This window comes from Dendrobium catenatum, unplaced genomic scaffold (genome assembly GCF_001605985.2).
Source record: "Dendrobium catenatum unplaced genomic scaffold, ASM160598v2 fragScaff_scaffold_1220, whole genome shotgun sequence".
NCBI lineage: Eukaryota > Viridiplantae > Streptophyta > Magnoliopsida > Asparagales > Orchidaceae > Dendrobium > Dendrobium catenatum.
Window position 1 is genome coordinate 12,812,004 of NW_021319682.1, and position 23,548 is coordinate 12,835,551.

The 23,548-nt window shown below is 32.7% G+C and overlaps 2 protein-coding genes across 4 annotated transcripts in view; both read right to left on the reverse strand.

The window, feature by feature from the left end:
- Nucleotides 1-546: 546 nt before the first annotated feature.
- LOC110110151 lies at nt 547-6,482 on the reverse strand. Its single transcript, XM_020841501.2, has 5 exons — nt 6,236-6,482; nt 5,590-5,868; nt 4,933-5,064; nt 2,660-2,776; nt 547-1,270 (listed from the first exon to the last, which is right to left on the reverse strand). The coding sequence occupies exons 2-5, from the start codon at nt 5,845-5,847 to the stop codon at nt 926-928; spliced, it is 852 nt and encodes a 283-aa protein (XP_020697160.1). The 5' UTR covers nt 5,848-5,868; nt 6,236-6,482; the 3' UTR covers nt 547-925.
- A 5,339-nt stretch (nt 6,483-11,821) lies between these two features.
- The window catches only part of LOC110110018 (transcription initiation factor IIE subunit beta-like), a 15,881-nt gene continuing 4,154 nt past the window's right edge, over nt 11,822-23,548 (reverse strand). For all 3 annotated transcript variants that reach the window (XM_020841302.2, XM_028699104.1, XM_028699105.1), the window contains 2 exons: nt 22,635-22,751; nt 11,822-12,369 (listed from right to left, as the gene is read on the reverse strand). In XM_020841302.2, the coding sequence (XP_020696961.1) occupies nt 12,025-12,369; nt 22,635-22,751 (462 nt within the window). In that variant the 3' untranslated portion in view covers nt 11,822-12,024. The remainder of the gene's footprint in view (nt 12,370-22,634; nt 22,752-23,548) is intronic.

The window sequence follows — 23,548 nt, forward strand, 5'->3', positions numbered from 1 at the left end:
CTTTCTCTCTCATTCTCTAAGTCTATATAGCTTTGTCTCTTTCTCTCCCTCCCTCTCTCCCTCTCTCTATCACCCAATTTCTCACTGCTCTCTCAAACTCTCTATGTTGCTCTCTTTCTCTAAAATGGCATCTCTCTCATTTCACTCTTCCTCTCTGCTCACATTTTCTCTATCTTGCTCTCGCGGTCTCGCCTTCCCTCCTCTCTCCTCATCTCTTTTATTTTTTCACCTCTCTCTCACACATGCATTTTCCTTCTTGATCTCTCTCACTCTCTTTCTTCATAAACAACACTCACTTGCTCTCTCCCTTTTGCCTACTCTCTCTCTCTCTCTAAGACATATCTCCCACTCACTTTCTCTCATTCTCCTTCACTCATTCACATTTGCTCGTCAATTTTTTAAACATAAAAATGAAAATGCTATTGTCCTTTGAGAGATTAGTAAATGTTTAAACTGCATAAGGAGACTCAGTTCAATTGGCTACTGTCTATAAGTGATTTGTGTTTCTTATAATATTCTGAACAATCTAAATATATATATCCCTGATTAAGAAATCAAAAGTACCCAATTCAATATTTGGCACCATTCAAAATTACAACCTATGAAATTACATAAATCGAGTAGATCAAATTAAGAAAATTAAACACATAACAGACATCAAGAGGAAAAATTATTCAGTGTGGAAGTCGAACCCTGTTCGGATATCTAGGCTCGCAGCTCGGTATCACAACACCGGGGCTCGGTACTGCTCAGTACCGCGGCTCGGTACTGCTGGGATATCCGGATGTAGAGCTACGTTCGGCGTCCTCACAAAATAATCTCTCCATCAAGAGAGAGACAGACTACTTTTACAATCTAACTACAAAAGCATAACATAAAACAAAATCAAATACATGAAAGCTTACAAGCTCAAATCTTCAATTTTTCAAGAATCAGGCACATATATGTTCTGGAATAGCTCAGGAAGGTGAGCATTTGTGAGTTTGGTACGTTTGCTGATTCCACTCTTCTTCCTTGGTTTTGGCTTGGAAGGGATGCCATAGACTTGAGCCGCAGCCCGCCTCTCGGCCGTGTTTGTCGCAGGTTTCATTCCATTCTTCTGAAGATCTTTTTCGATGTCCACCATGTCCCGAGGTAGCTCAATCCCCCTGAAGAGCTGCTTCAAGTCATCATCTACTTTGATCACCATCTTGGGGTCATTAGGATACACAATATCTTCCTGAGAATCGTTGTTGGCTAGGAGCCATACTTGTCCTGCTCCTTTCAAAGCCTGTAGAAATGTTAAGTAGAATTTCATGGTGATATGACAAAAGGCAGATGGATTGGAACGTGAAATATGTTAAAACTAAAGAACTTGATGTGTGCTTGATTATGCTCTTAAAGTTTCTATTAAGAGCTTGTCTTGCATCTTACCTCATTTTATCCATTTTAACTGTCTCTACTAAGATGCCATTATTGTAGTAAGATAAAGTAATGTGAGGGGAGAAGGGATGGTTGTGTGGGGAGATTAAGGTTTCGTTTGGAACGGCTTTCTTGTTGCTTCTTAAAGCAGTTTTTTAGTACAAAAATTTTAATTATTGAACTAGAAAGCCGCTTTAAGAACTAGCTTTTTAGTACAAAAATTAAATAAAAGCTGTTTTACGAAGCGGAAAGAAAGCCTTCCCAAACAAGGCCTAAGTAGTTGTAAGCTTGGTATTGGAGTTGGAATAGTAGATTAAGTATAGGAGGAATATAAGGACGATAAAAGAGACCTGCTTAGACGGAGAAATGAGTGAAGCAAATAGTTGGTGACCAAGGGGAGAAAGGTCCAGGGATAAGGAAAGAACGAGAGAAAATATGATTTTGTTTTTAATCCATCAAGTATCCCTTACAAACCAATTAAAACCTTGTAGAGAATAGACATCACTAATAAAAGATTAAATTTCCAACACAAACATAACAAGCCCAGATAAGGAAAATCAATAATAGTCATAAAAAGATTAAGGTTGGTTGGACAACTCTTAGGCCTGTGATGATCCTAAATCAATAATATTATTGTCTAAGGGACCACGAACTTGAGACTTCTGATCACCTTGAAAATTGATATAAACCAAACACATTTAAGAACAATCCTCTTCATAAGTAAATTGCTGTTTTTAAAAACAAGTTATCAGTTCTTAGTACAACTCTCATTTCGAATTACCATACTATTAATGTTGTTCTACTTTCCACGGAATTTCCTCTTCAGGGGTATATACCATGACACTCTCTTTTGCTTAAAAAAGACAAACAGGTTTAGATGACAAATTTACTTCTCAATAAACAAAAATTGAAAATTGTCGAAAGCTTATGAAAAATTGCAAATGAAATTGACGAGCTTAATTGGAGGATTATTTCTTGAAGGATTTTATGGCTTCTACCCATCACCCACACCAACATTTTATTTTGTCGACATCATGATCAATCTTACTAGGCTAAAAGCGTTATAATTATTGTTGTTATAACCTGTGTTACATATATTTTTACATTTACATTTATTATTGTTGCAGCTATATTATAATGGGTCAAAATGGGAATTTAGCAAAAGTTAAAAACAAACACCATTCAATACGAGAAGAACCTGCAAGTTAGCATTAGCATCATCCAGAAACAGGAAAGCTATTAAACATAACAAAATTACCTGCAAGTCATCCATAACTGATGCATATGAATCCTTCACATCAACAACAGCAAGACCCTCCGGATACTTTCTAATCAAAGAAAGCAACTGGTCTTTACCCTTCAAATCGTGTTTGGACTGCACGTTGTATAAGATCAAAACTACATCAACAATTGAAAACACCACTCCAAATGCTACACATCAAACCCACACAATCCATTAAAAATAGATATAGCTTTCCTTGCAATTTTATGCAATTTAATCCAAAGCTAAAGATCTCTAGAAAAAGTAAAAGAAAGACAGGAAGTTGGAAAAAAACATTAGTTCAACAATGACAATACTAATTAAAATAGTTGTTACTACACTAGTTTTTACTTTAACATACCAGCACAATGATAAAATTACAAAGAATTTATATCGGTTACAATATGAAATTTAGAAATATTACAACAGTTCTTGACAGTCATAACCCACAATAGATGTAATGCATGATAAAAAATATTTTTCTCCGGGAAGTAAAGTTCAGCCTCAGCCCTCCCCAATGACCACCAAGACACCAGGAGCTCAACTAATCATGATCATGTTGTATTGGTAGCTAATGCCTGCCCACCAAGGCACAAAGAGCTTAGCTAACCTATTTATATATAATTTTTATGTACTTGGTGCTACTCCCATGACCCTTCATTGTCTTGTTTTGATGATAGTAAACATATGATTGAAGGCACCAATATTTCAAATTAAGTGATTATAGGATTAACAAAATGCAAAGGATTATGATGCAGAGATGAAACAAGCAACATGTCCAAGTACCATGAAATAGAAAAAAAATGGAACATGGACACAAGCTCAAGTAAGATTGAAGACATGTTAAATTGAGTCTTGCATTTTGTTTTGAGCATGTATTTTCCATGGCTATTCACCTAGGCTTGTATAAAATATATATATATTTTAAATACTTTAGTTGTTAAATCATTATTTTGAATTTAATTTTCACTCTACATTGATCCTACCACAACTATATAGGCTAATAAAAGATATTAGAAGTTCTATACTACATAAATCAAAATTACATAATTAGCTTATTTAACGGGTCAATACTAACAGGTTAGCGGGTCTCTATTAAATAATGGATTGCTACAAATATGTTTATGAATCATAATTAGGACCTTGGATGACTAACCACATTTTGTTTGATTGTTTTTTGACTATCACTAAATAAGTATTGAGTCATCTTTAAATTTGTGGGTCATTATGAACTTTTTAAGGGATCACCACTAAACCATGATCTATAATGTAATGGCTGGTAATCTTAATACATGGAAACGATTCAATCTTAAAATTTTCTTCATTATTACTCTTTAAAAGTCATTGGTAGATGTTTTGAGATTGTTAGACTTATGAATAGACATCTCAGACCATTAGAATGTTAGAACCATATTGTGATATCTCTTTTGATCCCTTTGATTCTAAATCCCCCATTCCAAGCATTTCAAAGCAAAATCTAAAGCAAATGAAGAGTAAAATCTTAAGTGTTAGATTCATTGCAAGGGCTTCAATTTACATGATATTTCTTCAAATATCAAAGCATTGTAAGAAAGAGCTTTTGTTTTCTACATTTGTAATACATTATACTTTGGATTTGCTTTGCCTTGAAATGCTTACTGTGTTACTTCATGACGTGTCTGTTACCCGTTACAGAGATTGTGATTATGATGGATTTTCCACCAACTTGAGGAGTATATAAGTTTGCTAGCAATAGTAAAATCTTGATCTAGGTAGGGATTAGGATGTGGATGGGGCTAATTGAGGCAAAATCGAAAAAAAATCAATTTCTTTCTTATACTTGCACTTTATATTCTTGTTGTAATTGTTTTTATATTTCTTACTTACAAACATTTTTGAAAGCATGAAGTCAATCTTCCTCCATCCTCCCCCATCCCCTCTCTTAGTATGTCATAACCACCACGTGAACCTAGAAGGCTATTTTTGTGTCAATAGGACCGCATATTGAAGAACATAAGTACAATATAAAAAGTAATTTCATACATTAAAATACACATTCTCAACTTTGGCTCCATGATTCAGATCAATTTGCAGAATTATCCAAGGAGCATTTCCAACTACAACAAATTTATAGTTCCGCATCTTACAGGCACAAAAAATAAGGTTTTTTATAAAGAACAAACACAAGGCAATAAAAACATTATTATATTTGTAGTTTTATTATAAGTGAAGCGATATCTCCTTATCATTGTCAGCATTACATTTCTTCAATAAATAGTTCGGGAAATTACCTTGTAGGAGAAACACCTCCCATCGTAATGTACTTTATGATTATTCCTCAAACTGTCAAAGACAACCTTGTTGCCGATGATATCAACATAGCATGCTTCATTGATTTGCTCTGGTGTAAAAGCTTGCCTTGTCTGCACATAGATGTCCAAAACTCTTATGTCACTATCCACTTGAATGTTAAAGGACACACGCATCTATGCATGCAAGCAGTTATCATATCACAATATGAGCACATATTCTAAAGCGAAAAAAAAAACTCAAGATGCTAAAAGTTTTAATATAGCTGTTTCAGGCTCCTATCCTATCTTTTCAACTCCTATAATCGCAGATAACATGCAAGTATATGATTGTGTTTATATAAGGATTAGCTTTTAAAAAAAAAAACTTATTTTAAGGGAACAAAAGCAAGTTGGCAAAGGAAAATAATGGTGGTGAGTACCAGTTCTTTTTCTCACTAATTTGTGTTTGAGAGGGATTAATTTAATCAGATTGATATGTTCTCCAAGGAAATACCTTATGTCAATTTCAACAAGGTAGATCAATATTACTGATTACCTTGACAGCCCTGCTAATAACTAGCAATTCAAAGAAAAAAAGCTGTTCAAGTCACATCATTCATGGTTGCAATTATAAATAAAAGGATTTTAAGCCCATACCTCCAAAAGTAAATCAATCACACGCTTTATCTGCGCGCCAACTGGGGACTTCCTAATTGCACTGATGTGCTGAAGCCTTGCTGTATCATTTGAAAATTTCACAGGGGCAGCAACTCTTGATGGAGCTGAAGAAGTGCTTAGCGATGCCTGTTTTTGAGAATGGGTGGGCCTTGAACTTCGATTAGCTATGCTAGTCAGCGTAGATTGGCACTTCGCCTGCTGCTGTTTAAACTTGTTAAGGCTCTCTCGCAACGACATCAGAAAAATTGATGGTGATACCTATAACAAATATTCCATAACTAAAATCAATTATGGTTTTCCTGTTAGACAAAAGGAAAAATAAGAATGATATTGCAGTGAAGATCTCTCACATCGAATGCTAAATTAACATGATCATAAAATAATATAATATATGCCCGGCGGGCTGATTCATTTTATATTTCGATCAGGCTGATTGAAATATAAAATCCCGTTTACCCTCCGTTTTAACTGAAAACTGGAATTAGTAAATCCAGCGGACTTGAATTAAATATGCAAGTCTCACGTTAAGTCTAATCTCTACTTCTCGGTGTTTTCGCCATTTTTGCCTGAATCCTGGATATCGTAAATCCGACCGAAGAAGCGCGAAAGGGAGAAAAATCGTTACCTTCGCAGCGATCTCCCGGTGCGACTTCCGATCCGACAAGAACAACGTGGAGGAGGCGGAGAAGCTTTCGACTCTTTCAGAACTCCACTTCACGCGAAGCAGAACAGCAAAAGCAAACCCTAGACAGGCAATGGCAAGCGACCCGTTCGACAAAGCTCTACCTGGTTCTAACCAGCGATGCCGAAGAGGAACCACTATTTCAAGCGAACGGCAACGAAGAAACAGGGAAGAGGTAACCGTAAAAGCCAACCGGCCCAACCGCCCTGTAAGGATTAAACAAATTCTTAATTTCTTTAATTAGCCATTAATTGAATTAGTTGAATTAATATAATTTAAAATCTAAATAATTAATTAGGTAATTAGTAGTGCAAATATTAATTAGTAATATAATATATAATTGACTAATTATATAACTATAAGTATAATTAGTAATTAATTTTTTTCTAGGGCAGACGAGATTTCAGGCCATTCCCGGGTCAACCAGAACCCGACCCGGTTTTGTAAACGGGTCGGTTTTCAGTACCCGAATCCGACCCGCTTCGGGTTGGGTCAACACAAACCCAAAATTTTCAGGTTGGGTCCAATATTGACACCCCTAAATAAAATACATATTAAAATAAAACCTAAATTATAGTATTCATAACTATAATCTATTCATATTAATTACAGAGGGCAAGGCGCGAAGGGGAAAAAGTCATTTTTGTTGGCGAAATGATCCATGAGGCTTGCTGTTGACAAATGGGGACGGGTTGAAGTCACAGATCCAGCAGATTTTACTGTGAAGGAAGACAACAATTTCTCCTTGATTGAATATGTACTGGTCCAGCTAGAAAGTTTCTCACTTGTGAAGCCTTGTTTTGCTCTTCCTACAAAACAGTTTTCAGGATTAACACCCTTAAGATTTAGTAAATTTGGATTTAGGGAATTTACGAAATACTACTTAAATATAGGTGGTGGTGTTAACCCTCTCTCGTAAATAGATAAATTAAGGACATCTCCAACTGAAAAAAACTATTTTCCACTTCAAAATGCAATAAGGTAAGTATCAAACTATATTTCATCTCTAATTAAACTCTATTTTTAACAACAAAAAGAATATGGTGTGTATATTTTTTCTCTATTTTTTTTTTCCTACATTGAAAAATGTGTTCGTGAATAGTTCAACTTCAATATTGACATCGCACTGTTCAAAATGCAAAAATGTATTTTCTGAACGCTGCTCGATTGGTGGTGCCAAGAATAACTAAATAATATGTCAAGATCATAAATGAGGAACTATTGATGAAATATAATTCTATAACATACCTCAATCAAAGAACAACAAACTGCAAGGCTCAAAGCTTGAATCTTTATCTAATCTATCTTTATTTGGTGCAATCTACATTCCTCCATGGCTACTGCCCAGGAGGAGAGCAAGGTTGCTTCCCATCCAGCTTACTACGAGATGATACTAGCCGCCATTACGGAGCTTGGCGAGAAAGATGGGTCCAACAAACTGGCGATTTCAAAACAAATTGAGGCCACTTATGGGGACCGACTACCGACAGACCACTCTGCTTTGCTTTCCGAATCGCTAGCCAAACTGAACAAGTCCGGCAAGCTATTGTTCGTCAAGAACAACTATTTGAAGCCCGATACCGATGCTCAGCCGAGGCGTGGTAGAGGTCGCCCCCCTGAAGCCTAAAACAGATGTTCCTGAAGGGCCTGAGCTTCAATCGACGAAGCAACGCAGTTTGCCTACAAGGGAAAAAAAAATAGTTTCTGCTTCTACTGGGAAGAAGTGAGATAGGCCACCAAAGGGTTCGAATACAAATGGCGATCCTGCTCCGTAGATTGTTGGGATAACACCGACGGGGCCCAAACGTGGACGGGGACGACTGCCCAAGGTGAGTTCGTCAATGGAGGTATCTGTGGAGTGAGATTAGGTTGCATGAGGAGGTGATGTGGAAGTTGGTAAATGGTAAATGATGATATAATGGTTCTGTGCTATGATAGGAATGCTAATGAAAATGAGCTCTTAGTCATTTTTAGGTGTTGTCTTAATATATCGTTTGCAATTTGAATGAAAAATGCGCTGATGAGCTTACTGTTAGCTGAAAAAAAAAACAACAAACTGCACAAATATCGAAGTAGAGAAAGACCATAAACTTAAATAAAATCTGTTTATTCATCACTTTCATCATCACCATAAAATACAATAGTGATTTTGCAATGGTCTATTAGTTATAACAGTCATTCAAGTTGTCAATAAATAGACAGAAGGATGAATGTACCATTATAACAATATTATTGAACAAAATAAAAAGTTTGTTCTATAATTTTAGAGAAATCATTATATGCGGAGATCGGATACAGAGATCCGTCCATTTTATTTCATCATTGTGTTTTTATTATTCATATAGACAAAACTGAATGATTCTATATTTTTGGTCTCTGCAAGTAATATTCTCTCATAATTTTGAGAAATATGGTTTCATAAATTTCTAAGAAATTATTTAAATAATTTTAAGAAATATGCCATCAATATTTTGATGCGAGTGTTAGTTTCTTTAAATCTACAGTAGTTTGGCTAAGCTGTAATAATCGTGATTATTGATCAATTTTTGCAAAGAAAACAGTTTATTATAATGTTTTTTAGTTTAAGGTTTCGTTTGGGACATCCTTCTTATTGCTTCTTAAAGCAACTTTTCAGTACAAAAATCAAAACTTTTGTGCTATAAAACTGCTTTAAGAAATAGTAATAAAGTTATCCCAAACGAAACATAAATCAGCAACCACAAAGCATGTCGAAGAATTTCTTATCTACAATGCCCAAAATTCCCGTCCAGGTGATGAACTGCTTACGAAAAGCAAAGCAGAATCTGTATATGAATCGTGATGCTGGCTCCAGAAATTTGTGCTTCGTTTGGGACGACTTTCTTACTGCTTTTTGAATTGATGGAGTCTGCACTAGCGTTTTACTTCTATCTCGGACTCTCTCTTGGCTGGAGGAGGAAAGTGACAGAGCTCACGGCTTGGGAAAGACGGACGGAAATGGTGATTTGGGCGTGGATATGGTGAAGTATTTATAAAATTCATATTAGAATTAATTGATTCAAATGTATATTATATATGCACTTAAAATACCTTTTGACCGATTCGGAGTTTGATGGGTTACGGAGATGCGGCAACGGAGGAGAATATTAAGGAGATGCGGCTACAAAGGAGCTTGCGAGTTTTGAAGTTTAATTACAAAATACAAATTCACTCGACTTGATCTTAGCCAAAAGGCCGAGAAAGGTATCAAATTACAAATTCAAATGGCCTACTCCTAATGAACTTTTATTCGGTCAGGACACTGACGTAGCTCTACATCCGGACGCTAATAAAATATCGCCACGTGCCCTTACTCTTTACTGTGCGGCCCGACGGCCCACCCGAACCAGAATCCGGTATTACTATGTATTAGCTGATTTGTGCAGACCATGGTATTGCTCGGTATTACTCGGTAACGAGAAATATCATTCTGTCAAGACCAATACCTAGCAATACCCCGATTTTGCTAAGTATTGCTCGGTATTGGTCTTGAATTCTCGTTATTGTCAAGCAATACCTAGCAATACCGAGCAATACACGAACATAGCAATACCAGATTCCGGTCCGGGTCAGGTCGTCGAGCCGCACGGTAAATAGTAAGGGCACGTGGCGACATTTTATTGGCGTCCGGATGTAAAGCTACGTCAGGTGTCGTAACCTAATAAAAGTTCCTTCCTAATTTAGAAAAGTTCGTGTGCGGTGCTTTTCGCTAATAATTTTAAAAAATATATATGAATATAATTTGCAAGAATATTTTAATAAAATATATTTATTTTTTATAATACATATAAACAGTAAATTAATTAATTGAATTTGAATATAAAAATTAGATAAACCAAGGTTAAAATTAGGCCCTCTTTTAAAATTTTTTACTTCACTGCTATTCGTAAGGAAGAGTTATCACCTCTCCCTATGACTTTATGATATGATGCTTGTTTTTTATGTTAATATCTAAATAAAAATATTCCTTTTAAAAACTCATTAAAAAGAAAATTTTATACTTTCTTTTAAAATTATATATTATATGAAACTTATCCAAAAATATTCCCAAAATTTTAATTTTTTTTTCTCTTTTGTCCTAATCTCCCATAGGAGGTTCAAGCGATATTATAAATTACCTCCATTGACTTTAATTCTTCTCTAAAAGAGGCAACAAGCTATCTTACATGAGAAATAACTATGGGCAATGGGATGTATATGAGGGTTGCAATTTTGCTGGTTAAATGGATTAGAACTCACCCTGTTGATTGACACAATTAGATTTCACATGAAACTACCATGTTAATAATCCCTGCGCTAAAATTTCAATCTTTCTATAAAACAAATAGAATTAATTGTCCTAATTGAATGATTAAGATTTGAGGAGAGATTGATTTGATGAGTTAACCGCACCAAGATCATTAAAAGATGTAGGTGGAAGGAGTTTTCTTCAAGAAAGTTGATGGTTCCATCAATAACTTACTCTTTATTGTTTTGACTAATTTGTGTTAGTCTTTGTTATTTTTTTCTTTATGTTTCTTACATTTTTGTTGAATCTTTACAATGTGTGATCCTTTTCATGTGTACATTTCTTCCCTCTTTTTTTTTTTACAAAATTACGTCACTTTGGTTTGTTATAGAATTTTTATTTTTAAATTTCTTGATATTGTAGGACTTTTGATGAATTTGTGTGATCAATCCTTAATTAAAAAAAAAATTAAACTATTTCCATCCAATGATATATTCAATTGTTCTCCTTATAAAAGGAGAGGCCAACAATCAAGAAAGTAGGCATCAATCTTGGCAGTGATGACATTCATTGAGCTTGGTGGCGACAACAAATGGTCATGTTGGTGTTGCAATCGAGCCCCAATGTTCGGGCAAATTATTAGGTCCGGCCACATGACCTAGAAATAAGTCCGAACATCTAGTAAAAACTTGCAACGTGGACTGCTTTTGACTGTGCGCTTTGACTGTACTTTAACTGCGCTTTACCTGCACTTTACCTGCACTTTACCTACGCTTTTGACTGCACTTTTTTGAGTCAAAGCGCAATCCGTGTAACAAATTTTTAGTGGATGTCCGGACCTAGAAATAGGTTCGGTGACTGGACCTAATAATTTGCCCAATATTCGTGGCAACGCCCATTCTCAATCTTAGTGATGAAAATAAGCCTAAACCTTGGCAGCGATAATGAACACTGGTCTTGCTGGTGATAATAAGAATTATTGTTGGCAGCGATCATCATTGTTGATCAATGACAAATGTCAATAATGTTAATGGTAAGAGCTTTGGAATTACTCGTCAAAATACTCTGCAGTTTCCCACTTGTTTGTAAAATTAGGAGTTAATTATAAATGTTTGGAAAGAACATTCTAATTATTTAGACCAAAAATAGAAAACAATGTATCATATAGCCATAATTGATTCTCCTAGCTAATTAATCTTTATGGATATCTTTAATGATTCTCAAATTTGATGAACTTCTTGACACTAACCCTTTGCCTTGCTTTCAAATTACAGCCTATGAAATCACATAAATCAAGTAGATCACATTAAGACAATTCAACACATAACAAACATCAAGAGAGAGCCGGACTCTTCTTTTAAAATCATATACATGAAAGCAAGGCACTGACATTTTTGGTTATTATAAATATATGATGGCCTGTGACTCAGTAAGGGTAGCAAAAAAGCATATAAAGCACAACTTACAAGCTCAAATCTTCAGTTTTTCAAGAATCAGGCATATTTATGTTCTGGAAGAGCTCAGGAAGGTGAGCATTTGTGAGTTTGGTACGTTTGCTGATTCCACTCTTCTTCTTTGGTTTTGGCTTGGAAGGGATGCCATGGACTTGAGCCGCAGCCCGCCTCTTCGCCGTGTTCGTCGCAGGTTTCATTCCATTCTTCTGAAGATCTTTTTCGATGTCCACCATGTCCCGAGGTAGCTCGATCCCCCTGAAGAGCTGCTTCAAGTCATCATCAACTTTGATCACCACCTTGGGGTCATTAGGATACACAATATCTTCCTGAGAATCGTTGTTGGCTAGGAGCCATACTTGTCCTGCTCCTTTCAAGGCCTGTAGAATTTGTCAAGTAGAATTTTACGGTGATATGGTAATATGTAGAATTTCATGGTGATTCGATAAGGATAGATGGAAGCCAGTTGGAACGTGAAATATGTTAAGTAGGGAGGGTTGCATAAAAGCAATCCATGGTTGCCAAAAGTATTAAGAATCCAACAAAATGAAAACATGCTTTTCAAGAAAGTTTTTGTGATTAAAATAAGTTTATTATGCTATAGTTATTTTGTTCAAGCAAATTAACTAAGGGGCTGTTTGGTTGCCTGAATTAGGAGGGTAAAGTAAAGCAAATACATGTATTTACTAAATTCGGCTATTTGGTTAATTTTGAGCGGAAAAAAAGAAAATCCTCGGAAGCATTAGGCGTGTATTACAGGAGGCGGATCCCGCGACTTCCAAAGCCGCTCAAAATGAGCGGGTTTCAAATTCTTTGCTCGAGAACCAGCTCTCGCGCAAATGAACGAAGTCGAACGACGACGAGGGAGCCGAGAAGCGACGGTGCAATCTATGTCATTGATCGACGCCAAACCGGCACTTCGGCACTCACCGCCAGGCCGTGCGCGAGGCTTTCCGCTACGCCACCATCATCGTCGCCTTCCTTGACGATCTCAAGCAGCCTCCTTTGCTCATCCTCCCTCTCCACATTCGTCTCCAGCATATCGAACAGAGCAGAGAAGTGGAAAAGAGCTTCCTTGAACCTCGTCACAAAGAACGGCGCGTTGTATGTTCCGTTCACTACTCCGAGCACAAAAACATTCGGATTCAGCTTTCTAATTGTGCGTAGAACTTAATCCCTAGGGCTTTCCGGCGACACCGTCTCGTCAGCAAGGTTGCGTAGTCGATACATGCAATTCACGGCGAGCACCTCGTCGGATTCGATGTAGAAATCCTCTGGCTGCAGATTCTCTCAGTTGCAAGCAATCGCATGGTAATCGAACGGAACATTGAACTGCCTAGCGTAGTCGGTCAGCCGCCGGCCGGTTTCTTTGATTCGTTCTGCAGGGCGGAAGCCCGACTGAGGAATGTCGACGCCGGTGATGCGAAGGCGTGGTGAGCCTCCAGGAAGTGTTCGTCGGAGTCGGAGGCGACGGAGACGGGGAGGTGGGGGTGGGGGAGGAAGGCGGCGGGGCGGCAGGCGAGGGAGAATTTGAGGCGGGATGTACAGGAAGCTATGCACGCCAACATTACAGGAATAGATTATAAGTGGACTGCTTGCAGGTCAGATACTTTATTTTGATCATTTTAGGAATAGAAATCAGATCATTAGCTTACGAATTTTGTGTTTTTTTAAGCTGCAGTGATGTGTTGATCAAGACTTGGACAGATTCGCAGTTCTCTATGCTGCCGACTTACAAGAAGTTGATTGCTGCAGGGCTTCGGATTTGGATATTCAGGTGAGGGAGGATGAATGATGAAGGTGGAATTTTTTCACTTTTAAGTAAATATATTTTTGTATCAATTTTAAGTTTTTTTTTTAAACTATACAACAACAACAACATCAAGCCTTTATCCCACTATAAATTAAGAAATTTATTTTTATTATATGCAATATTGATCATATAAAATTAAAAATTTCTATTAAATTGCTATAAAAAAACATGGAGAAAATTCAAGTCAAAAGGTAAGAATAGGAAATCAAAGATAAGAAACAGATGAAGAAGAGGAAGAGGAAGAGGAAAAGATAGAGGATGAGTATGAGAAACATGTCAAGGAAGTCCAGGCCAATGGTGAATATGAAATCAACTGATTGAAAGAACTATTGGTGCATTCATTTTATTTATACTGTTTATCATGAAGTCTAGTATTTTAGTTTTTGCTCGTCTCTTTTTTTAAATTTTCGCAATCGCTTCTTACCTTTTGTATAAAATTAATAATAATAAATTTGCAGCATGAATCTTCATTTCTGTTGCCAGTGTGCTTTTGATAATTTTATGACAATGCATAAATAGATCAGTGATTCTAGCTTAAATTTGAAACTTCAATATTTCATTAGTTCCTCGTTGTGTTGCTCAAATGTTAAAGAACATGCTTGCAGATGAAATTGAAAGAATTCTAACTATAGATTTTAGAAATTTAGGCTTCATGCTTTTCTTAGGATGGGAGAAGAGCGAGAATGAAGCTTTAGTTCTGAAACAGCAGCTTGACGAAGGCGTTTAAGTTCATATAGTTATCATTACCTTCAATACTGTTATTTATTTTAGTTTATAAATATACTTATTTTAATGTTAAAATAAATTATTACAAAAAAATGCTTTTACTTTACTCTGGATATACCTAACAAAACAAGGGAAACAATTCTCCTGCGTTTATTTTGCATATAACCAAACAGGCTCAAAGTATTTAGAATGCATTACATTTACTTTACACTGCATTTCTTTTTCAGGCAACCAAACAGCCCCTAAAAGAATAAGATCTATGGAAAACAAGAAGAAACTATTAGAAGAAGCAAATAGACGTCAAAAGGGATGGAACTTGATGTGTGCTTAATTATGTTCTTAAAGTAAGAGGTTGTCTTGCATCTTACCTCTTATTATCCTTTTAACTCTCAACTAAGATGCCACTATTCTAGTAAGATAAACTAATTGTAACATTATGATTGTGAAAATTTAATAAAAAAATAATTCTAGGGCATTATCGTCTAGATAAAGATGAAAATGCTCATAGTAATAATTCACACCAAATAATAATATATAAAAACTAATTCATGCATTATTTGATCTATATTGTGCATATTATTCAATTATATAAAGAGAGTTCCAAGACTTAAAAATATTTCCCCTTTTTTTTAAAATATAATGACATCCATATCATTTAACTTAATAAAAATTATAGTACTTATTTATGAATTTACATTGAATTGTTCATGTGTTTCATTCATGATAATTGATAATGCACACATCTATCAATGACATAAAATTTAATGTATACACAAAGAAAAACATCTAATCCTTTAAAAAAATCTTATAAGAAATTTCTTACACTACAAGAAAATGAGTCAATAGCGACAAAAAAAAAAAGAAAAAAAAAAAGAAAATGGCCACTAAAGATATCTTCTAGTGACCAAAAGTAATGTCTCTAAATAATAAGGAAGCTTGATATTAACCAACAAAAAGAAAATTTTATTTGTAATTTGGTCGCTAAAAGCCTAGATAATTTTTAAAAAAATATCATTAACATTATATATAATGACAATTATTCTTAAACAAAATTTAGGTAGAAGTATAGATTGTTTGTTTGCAAAAAAAATAAAAAAGATGTAATTGATTCATCATTCAATTTCTACAAAAGAATGTTAGAGTTGCATTAAATTTGGCTCGAATTATATTTGTTCATATCCTTGATTGTCATACGCTTCGCATGCCGGGGGTTCAAGGGGGCAGCACCCTAACTGGGATATTTTTGAAATTCAAATTAATAAATAAAATGATGAATTCAAATTAATATTCACATTTAAGATGATAAATTTAATAATTTATGTATAAAATAAATAAGAATATAAATTATTTAAAATTTAATAATTACTTATATAAATAAATTTATACTTAACAATTACTTACTTAACAATTAACAATTAAGCAAAACCTATACTTACGACTCCGCAATCTCACCTCTTACGCACTTGGCTGCTATCGATTTCACTACCATCTGCCCTAGCTTTTTAGCGACGACCTCCAAACGCGCGACCGACTCCCCATTTAGCGGTCACGACTCCACGTCTCTTCATTCGCGCGCACTGATATGAGTTCCCTCCCTCGAAATTATTCGAACACTCCCACAAACTCGCCTCTGTCGATTTATTCATCTCATATTATCTCTAATATCGGTATTCCTCTTATCATTTTAAAAATTTCTACGATCTCCTTTATAGTATGATTGCTTCTCATTTTTATGGTATCATCTAATATTACTAATTATTATAGTTGCTTTAAGATGTTACGGTTGTACTCATGCAGTGATGCTGATATTTGCTCTGATTTTTGTTTAAGCTCTCAGGTTCTGATATAGGTTTTGGTTTTTTTTACTGATTAGTAATGTAACTTTTGAGTTGTTTTTTAGTTCATTTGTAACTTTTATATTATATAAATGAATTTGAATTAGATTAGAGGCAATAATTATTAATTACTATAATTTTTTTGTTGGTATATTTTGATGATTATCTTAGGCTTTTACAGAGTTTTTATTTTGCTAGTTAGATCTTCTAGATTTGGAACTAGTTGCAATAAACATTTCTGGTTGAGGTCGTAGTTAACTAAAGATTTTTAGCAAAGGGTTTGTTCTAATTTAATTTGCAAATATTTGAGATTTTATTCCGTAAGTTATTTGATCAATCAAATCCAAGGTTTTGAATCTACGTTTCATTCATATCATCAAAGCTTCAATTTCACTTTAATTAATTAACTTAAAATCGTGATATAATCAAGTCAATCTGAATTAATGTGATGTTTTACTTTATGAATAATTTAGTAAACTCATTTATAATAAATCATGCAAATACACATTTTATCAATTTTTAAAAAAAATTACTGTTTATTATTCTATTTAATAGATTTAGTCAATGTAAAATTAAATCATATAATTATTAAAATTTAATTTGTTTAAACAATTGATAATTAAATGAAAATAAATTATTTATTTCAATAATTAGCTATGATTTTTTATAGGTAATTAATTTATGTTTAATCGTACTGTATTGAAAAAAAAAGTTTCAAATGAAAAATGTTTTGAAGCATATCATTTATGAATATTTAACTAAATTTGAATAATTTTTGAAAATGCTAGAAAATTAGTCATGTAATAATTATTTTTACTTGAAAATTTTGTTAGTTCAAAGCAATAGATAAAAGTTGGATTAATCTTAATAATAGACATTTGAGACAATCTACAGATGGAGTCAATGTATTTATTAAATTTGTCTAAGAAAATAATACTCAAAAAGAGAAAATTCTTTCTTCATGCCTATACTGTGTAAATATCTTTTTTCAGACATATAGTATCGTAAAGAATCATTTACTAATTAATATAAAGCAAACATCGTACATTGAGTGGACATGTCATGGGAAAACCTCTCAGGCTTTCAGTGATACAGATTTAGGCAGAAGAGATATGAATGATCTTAATAATACAAATGAAGAGGTTGATGAAATGCAAGAAATCTTAGAGGATATACATAGGGGAACTTTCATGAACTCTTGTCTTAATAGTTCATCAAATGAGGAAAGTGCTAATATCATCGATAAAAATGAAAGAACTATATTTGATAGACTACTAAAAGATGCACAACATGATTTATACTATGTTTCAGATTTTATAAGAAGACGGAAGTATTTCTCCTTTTAGCAAAATAGATTTTATGAATTCAATAATCATATTAAATAATTTATTTGTCTAACGATTAAGTACTTTAATGTATAGTAACTTTAAAAAAGTAGACAATATAGATAAATTTGAAACATGGTATAAATCACGTTGTACATCCTTCAATAATCTACCAAATATAGTTATTTCATCTTTGTCGATGATATTATCACCTTCCTCATTTGATAAATTGTTGGGACAAGAGTTCATGAAAATTCTCCTATGCATATCCTCTAATATAAGATTTCTTGTATCTCATCAATCTCTTCATTTGTATTATTAAGATCATTCATATTTATTCTGTCTAAATCCGCGTCACTTAAAGCCTGGGAAATTTCCCCATGACATGTACACTTAATGTTCGATTTTTGTATTACATTAATTAGTAAATAATTCTCTACAACACTATGTCTGAAAAAAGACATTTGCATAATATCGTCATGGGCAATGAATCTTCTGCTTTTAAGAATTATTTTCTTGGGCAAATTTAATAAATGTTGTGACTTCATCTGTATATTGTCTCAAATATCTATCATTGAGATTAATCCAACTTTTATCTATTGATTTGACCTAACAAAATAATCAAACAAAAATAATTATTATATGACTAATTTTCTATCCTTTTTAGAAATTATTCAAAATTTAGCTAAATATTCATAAATGATACGCTTCAAAATATTTCTTATTTGAAACTTTTTTTATGAATACAACAAAACATCAATATAAATGAAAAAACATAAAGTTTGAAGAAGATAATAAAAGTTCATTGCCAGCAATGATTATAATGAAAATAGGAGAGGAAGAATATGTAGCTTACGATAATAAATTAATCCTAAGTCAAAATAATATTATTAGTACAATTAAGCATAAATTAATTACCTTTAAAAAAATCATGACTAACTATTAAAATAAACAATTCATTTTCATCTAATTACCAATTGTTTAGACAAATCAAATTTAATAAATTATAGGTTTTAATTTTACGTTAGATAGATCTATTAAATAAAAATAACCAATATTATTTTTTTTAAAATTGATTAAATGTGTATTTACATGATTTATTATAAATGTGTTTACTAAATTTTGCATAAAGTAAAATATCTCATTAATTCAAATTGAATTGATTAGATCATGGATATAAGCTAATTAATCAAAGTGAAATTGAAGTTTTGAAGATAAAAAGAAAAAGAAAATTCAAAACTTCGGATTGGATTATATAAATTAAATCAAATAGCTTACATAATAAAATCTCAAATATTTACAAATTAAACTACAACAAATTCATCGCTAAAAATATTTAATTAATTGCAACCTCAACCAGATATGTTTGTTGCAACTAGTTCTAAATCTAGAAGATCTAACTAGTAAAATAAAAACTCTGCGTGAGTCTAAGATAATCATCCAATGATCCAAATACATCAAAAAAATTATAGTAATTAACAATTCATGCATCTAATCTAATCTCAATTCATTCTTATAATATAAAAGTTACAAATAAACTTAAAAACAACTCAAAATTATATTACTGATTAGTAAGAAAATCAAAACATATATCAAAATCTGAGAACTTAAACAAAAACCAGAGCAAATATCAACATTATTGCATAAGAGTACAATCGTAACCTCTTTAGGTACTATAACAATTAATAATATTGGATGCTACCATGAAAATGTGGGGCAAACATATTATAAAGGAGATCGTAGAATTTTTAAATGAAAAGATGAAGAAGATTATTAGAGATAACATGAGCGGAAGAAACCGACATAGGTGAGTTTGCAGGACTGTCCAAATAATTTTGAGAGAGGGAACTCAAATCAGCGAGCGCGAACAAAGAGATGTGGAGTCGTGGCCGCTAAATGGAGAGTCGATCGCACGGTTGGAGGTCGTCGCTAAAGACCTAGGGCAGAAAGGAGCGAAATCGATAGCAACCAAATGCGTGAGAGGTGAGATCACGAGAAACGTAAGTATAAGTTTTGCTTAATTGTTAAGTATAATTTTATTTATATAAGTAATTGTTAAATTTTAAATAATTTATATTATTATTTATTTTATACATAAATTATTAGATTTCTCATCTTAAAAATATAAATATTAATTTGAATTCATTATTTTATTTATTAATTTGAATTTCAAAAATATCCTCGTTAGGGTACTACCCCCTTGGACCCCGGATATGCGAAACGTATGACAGTCAATAATATGAACAAATATGATTCGAGCCAAATTTAAGATTACTCTAACATTATTTTATAAAAATTGAATGATGAATCAATTACATTATTTTTTTTTTTAAACAAATCATTCATACTTCGACCTAAATTTTATTTAAGAATAATTGTCATTATATAAAATGTTAAAAGTATTAAAAAAAAAATCTAAACTTTTAGCGACAAAATTAACAACCAATTTTTCTTTTTGGTGGTTAATATCAAGCTTCCTTATTATTTAGAGGCATTACTTACTTTTAGTTGCTAAAAGATATCTTTAGCGATCATTTTCTTTTTTTCTCTATTTTTTGTCGATATTAACCCATTTTCTTATAGTGTAAGGAATTTTTTATAAGATTTCTTATAAGAATTAGATGTTTTCTTTGTGTATAACTTAAATTTTATGTCATGGATAGATGTGTGCATTATTAATTATCATGAATGAAGCACATGCACAAGTCAATGCAAATTCACAAATAAGTACTGTAATTTTTATTAAGTTAAATGGTATGAATGTCATTATGTTTCCAAAAAAAAGGGGAAAACTCTCGTTATATAATTGAATAATATACACAATATAGGTCAGATAATGCATGAATTAGTTTTTTTATACATTATTATTTGTTGTGGATTACTATGTGTGTTTTCATCTTTATCTAGACGATAATGCCCTAGAATTGTTTTCATGCAAATCTCTTTCTAGTATTGAAAAAAAAAATTATTTTAGAGTTAGATGTATGATGCTAAAATATTGTTAATGAGAAAGTAATGAGGGGGTTAAACATGAATGTTAAATTGCAGAAATATTTTAAATAATTTAGTTTTGAAGAATAAATTTGTTTTAAGTAGGCATTATAAATTATATAATTATTTCTTTATAACATATTATATAAACATTAATAATTTCTTATGTGTCTTGTATTTGATTAATAGTTTATAACATATTAGTCAAAAATAGGTGCATTTGTATAAAAAATAATCAATTAAATTCAATTAGAAGCTCTAAACTCATTTTATCTTTTTCTTAACCGCATATTTGATCTTCTAATAGAACATATCTTCCAAATAGAAACATCAATTAAGTAGAAAGAATTTTTTTTCTCAAGATATTGCATTGATAGTAGAGACTGAATAAGTACCTCAATATAATAAATAAATATTCAATTAATAACATAAAAAAATGAAAATATATTCACAAATTATAGACAATAATATATGAACAAGATGTGTTTGTGACATATCTTAAATTACATATCGCTCAGCAACATAAATTTTTATCAATAATTAATTCATATATATTATTTGTTATTTGACATTTGCAATATATGCGCTCCAAATATTATTCAATTTTATCATCAATAATCACATCATCTTTAGAATTATGCTTTTTTTATCATTAAAAATAAGATAATATGTATAACTATTAGTAATGATAAATTTATTGAATAAACCTATTTAAAATAAACAATATAATCAATATTTTTTTATTCTATAATATTTTATTAATTTTGAATTAAGTTCTAACAGCATGCACTTGGTGCGCGTACAATTAAACAAGTACATATACAAAACATATTTTACAAAGCATACCTGACATGCTGCTTTCAATACCTACATAAATTTAGAGTGGATTAGTTCTGTAGGTGGGATTGGAAGAAGAAGGTGATGAGAAGTAGATTCTTACTGCAGTGGGAAAAACAAAAGAGAACTAACACGAGAAAGTATTGTGAAGGGAAGAGGGATGGTTTCGTGGGAAGATTAAGTAGTTATAAGCTTGGTATTGGAGTGGAATGGGGGAATAAGTATAGGAGGAAGATAAGGACGATAAAAGAGATCTGCATAGATAGAGAAATGAGTGAAGCTCAGAGTTAGTGACCAAGGGGAGCAAGGTAAGGGATAAGGAAAGAACGAGATAAACCATGATTTTTTTTAGTCCATCAAGTATCCTTTACATTACCAATTAAAACCTTACTTGCAATGAATAGAGATCACTAATACAAAGATTAAATATCCAACACAAACATAACAAGCCCAGAAAAGGAAAATGAACTAAGCTAAGCTGCTCTTTAAAAAAATAAGGTTGGTTAGACTCCTATTAGGCCTGTGATGATCCTAAATCAATAATAGTATTGTATAAGGGACCAAACACTTGTGTTTTCTGATCAGCTTGAAAATTGATACAAACCAGCATGTTTTAAGAACAATCCTCTTCATGAGTAAATAGGTGTTTTTAAAGACCAGTTATCAGTTCTTATTACAGCTCTCATTTTGAATTATCATACTATTAATGTTGTTCTACTTTCCACAGCAATTCCTCATCAGGTGTATATACCATAACACTATCTTTTGCTTAAGAAAGATGAACAGGTTTAGATGACAAATTTACTTCTCAATAAGCTAAAATTGAAAAATGTCTGAAGCTTATGAAAAACTGAAAATGAAGTTGACGAGCTTAATTGGAGGATTATTACTATGAAAAAAAAGATTTTATGGCTTCTGCCCAGCTTGTGTTAATATTATTCTGACACTTACATTTATTATTGTTGCAACTAGATTATAATTCAAACCACCATGCCTGATGATTCAAAATGGGAATATAGCAAAAGTTAAACAAAAACACCATTCAAAACGAGAAGAACCTGCAAGTTAACATTAGCATCATCCAGAAATAGGAAAGCTATTAAACATAACAATTTTACCTGTAAGTCATCCATAACTGATACATATGAATCCTTCACATCAACAACAGCAAGACCCTCCGGATACGATCTAATCAAAGAAAGCAACTGGTCTTTACCCTTCAAATCGTGTTTGGACTGCAAGTTGTATAAGATCAAAACTACATCAAATATTGAAAACACCACTCCAAATGCTACACATCAAACCCACACAATCCATTAAAAATAGATACTACTTTCCTTGCAACTTTATGCACTTCAATCCAAAGCTAAAGATCTCTAGAAAAAAGTAGAAGAAAGATGGAAGTTGGAAAAAAAACATTAGTTTCTGATGAAATCAAGAATTGTTAATCTAAGTTTTCTTTATTTTTCTATGTTTTGGACTCTTTGTAATTTGGACTTTGTTTTTATTTATTTATTTGCAATACCCTATGATGGAAAATAACCTATGATCATGCTTGGGTTTGGTGCTCTTAGAAAGTTTCACTCTAGTTTCCACTTGTGTTGATCTAGCTTCTTTGGTGGTTTGTTGGGTATTTATTTTGGATTGTTTTGCTTATCGGGCTTGGCCCAACTCTTTCCCAATGCTAGTTATTTTTCCCAATATTGTTATCCTGTTTTCCCTGTTGCTGGCTTTTCCTATGCTAGTTATTTTTCCCAATATTGTTTTCCCTGTTTTCCCTGTTGTTGGTTGTTCGATTTCCACCTTGTTGTTTTCCTATATTAAATGCATTAACTCCTCATTAAATGGACTAACTTGAGAGGCTTTTATTGGTTGTTTGGGTGGCATGATTAAGTTGAGCAATTTATGACAATTTCACCCCTTCTTCTCCTCCCTATATATATATATATATATATATATATGTACATGTATATTATGTATGTGCATGTATTTGTATAAATGTTTATACTTATATATTTGTATGATATCTGAA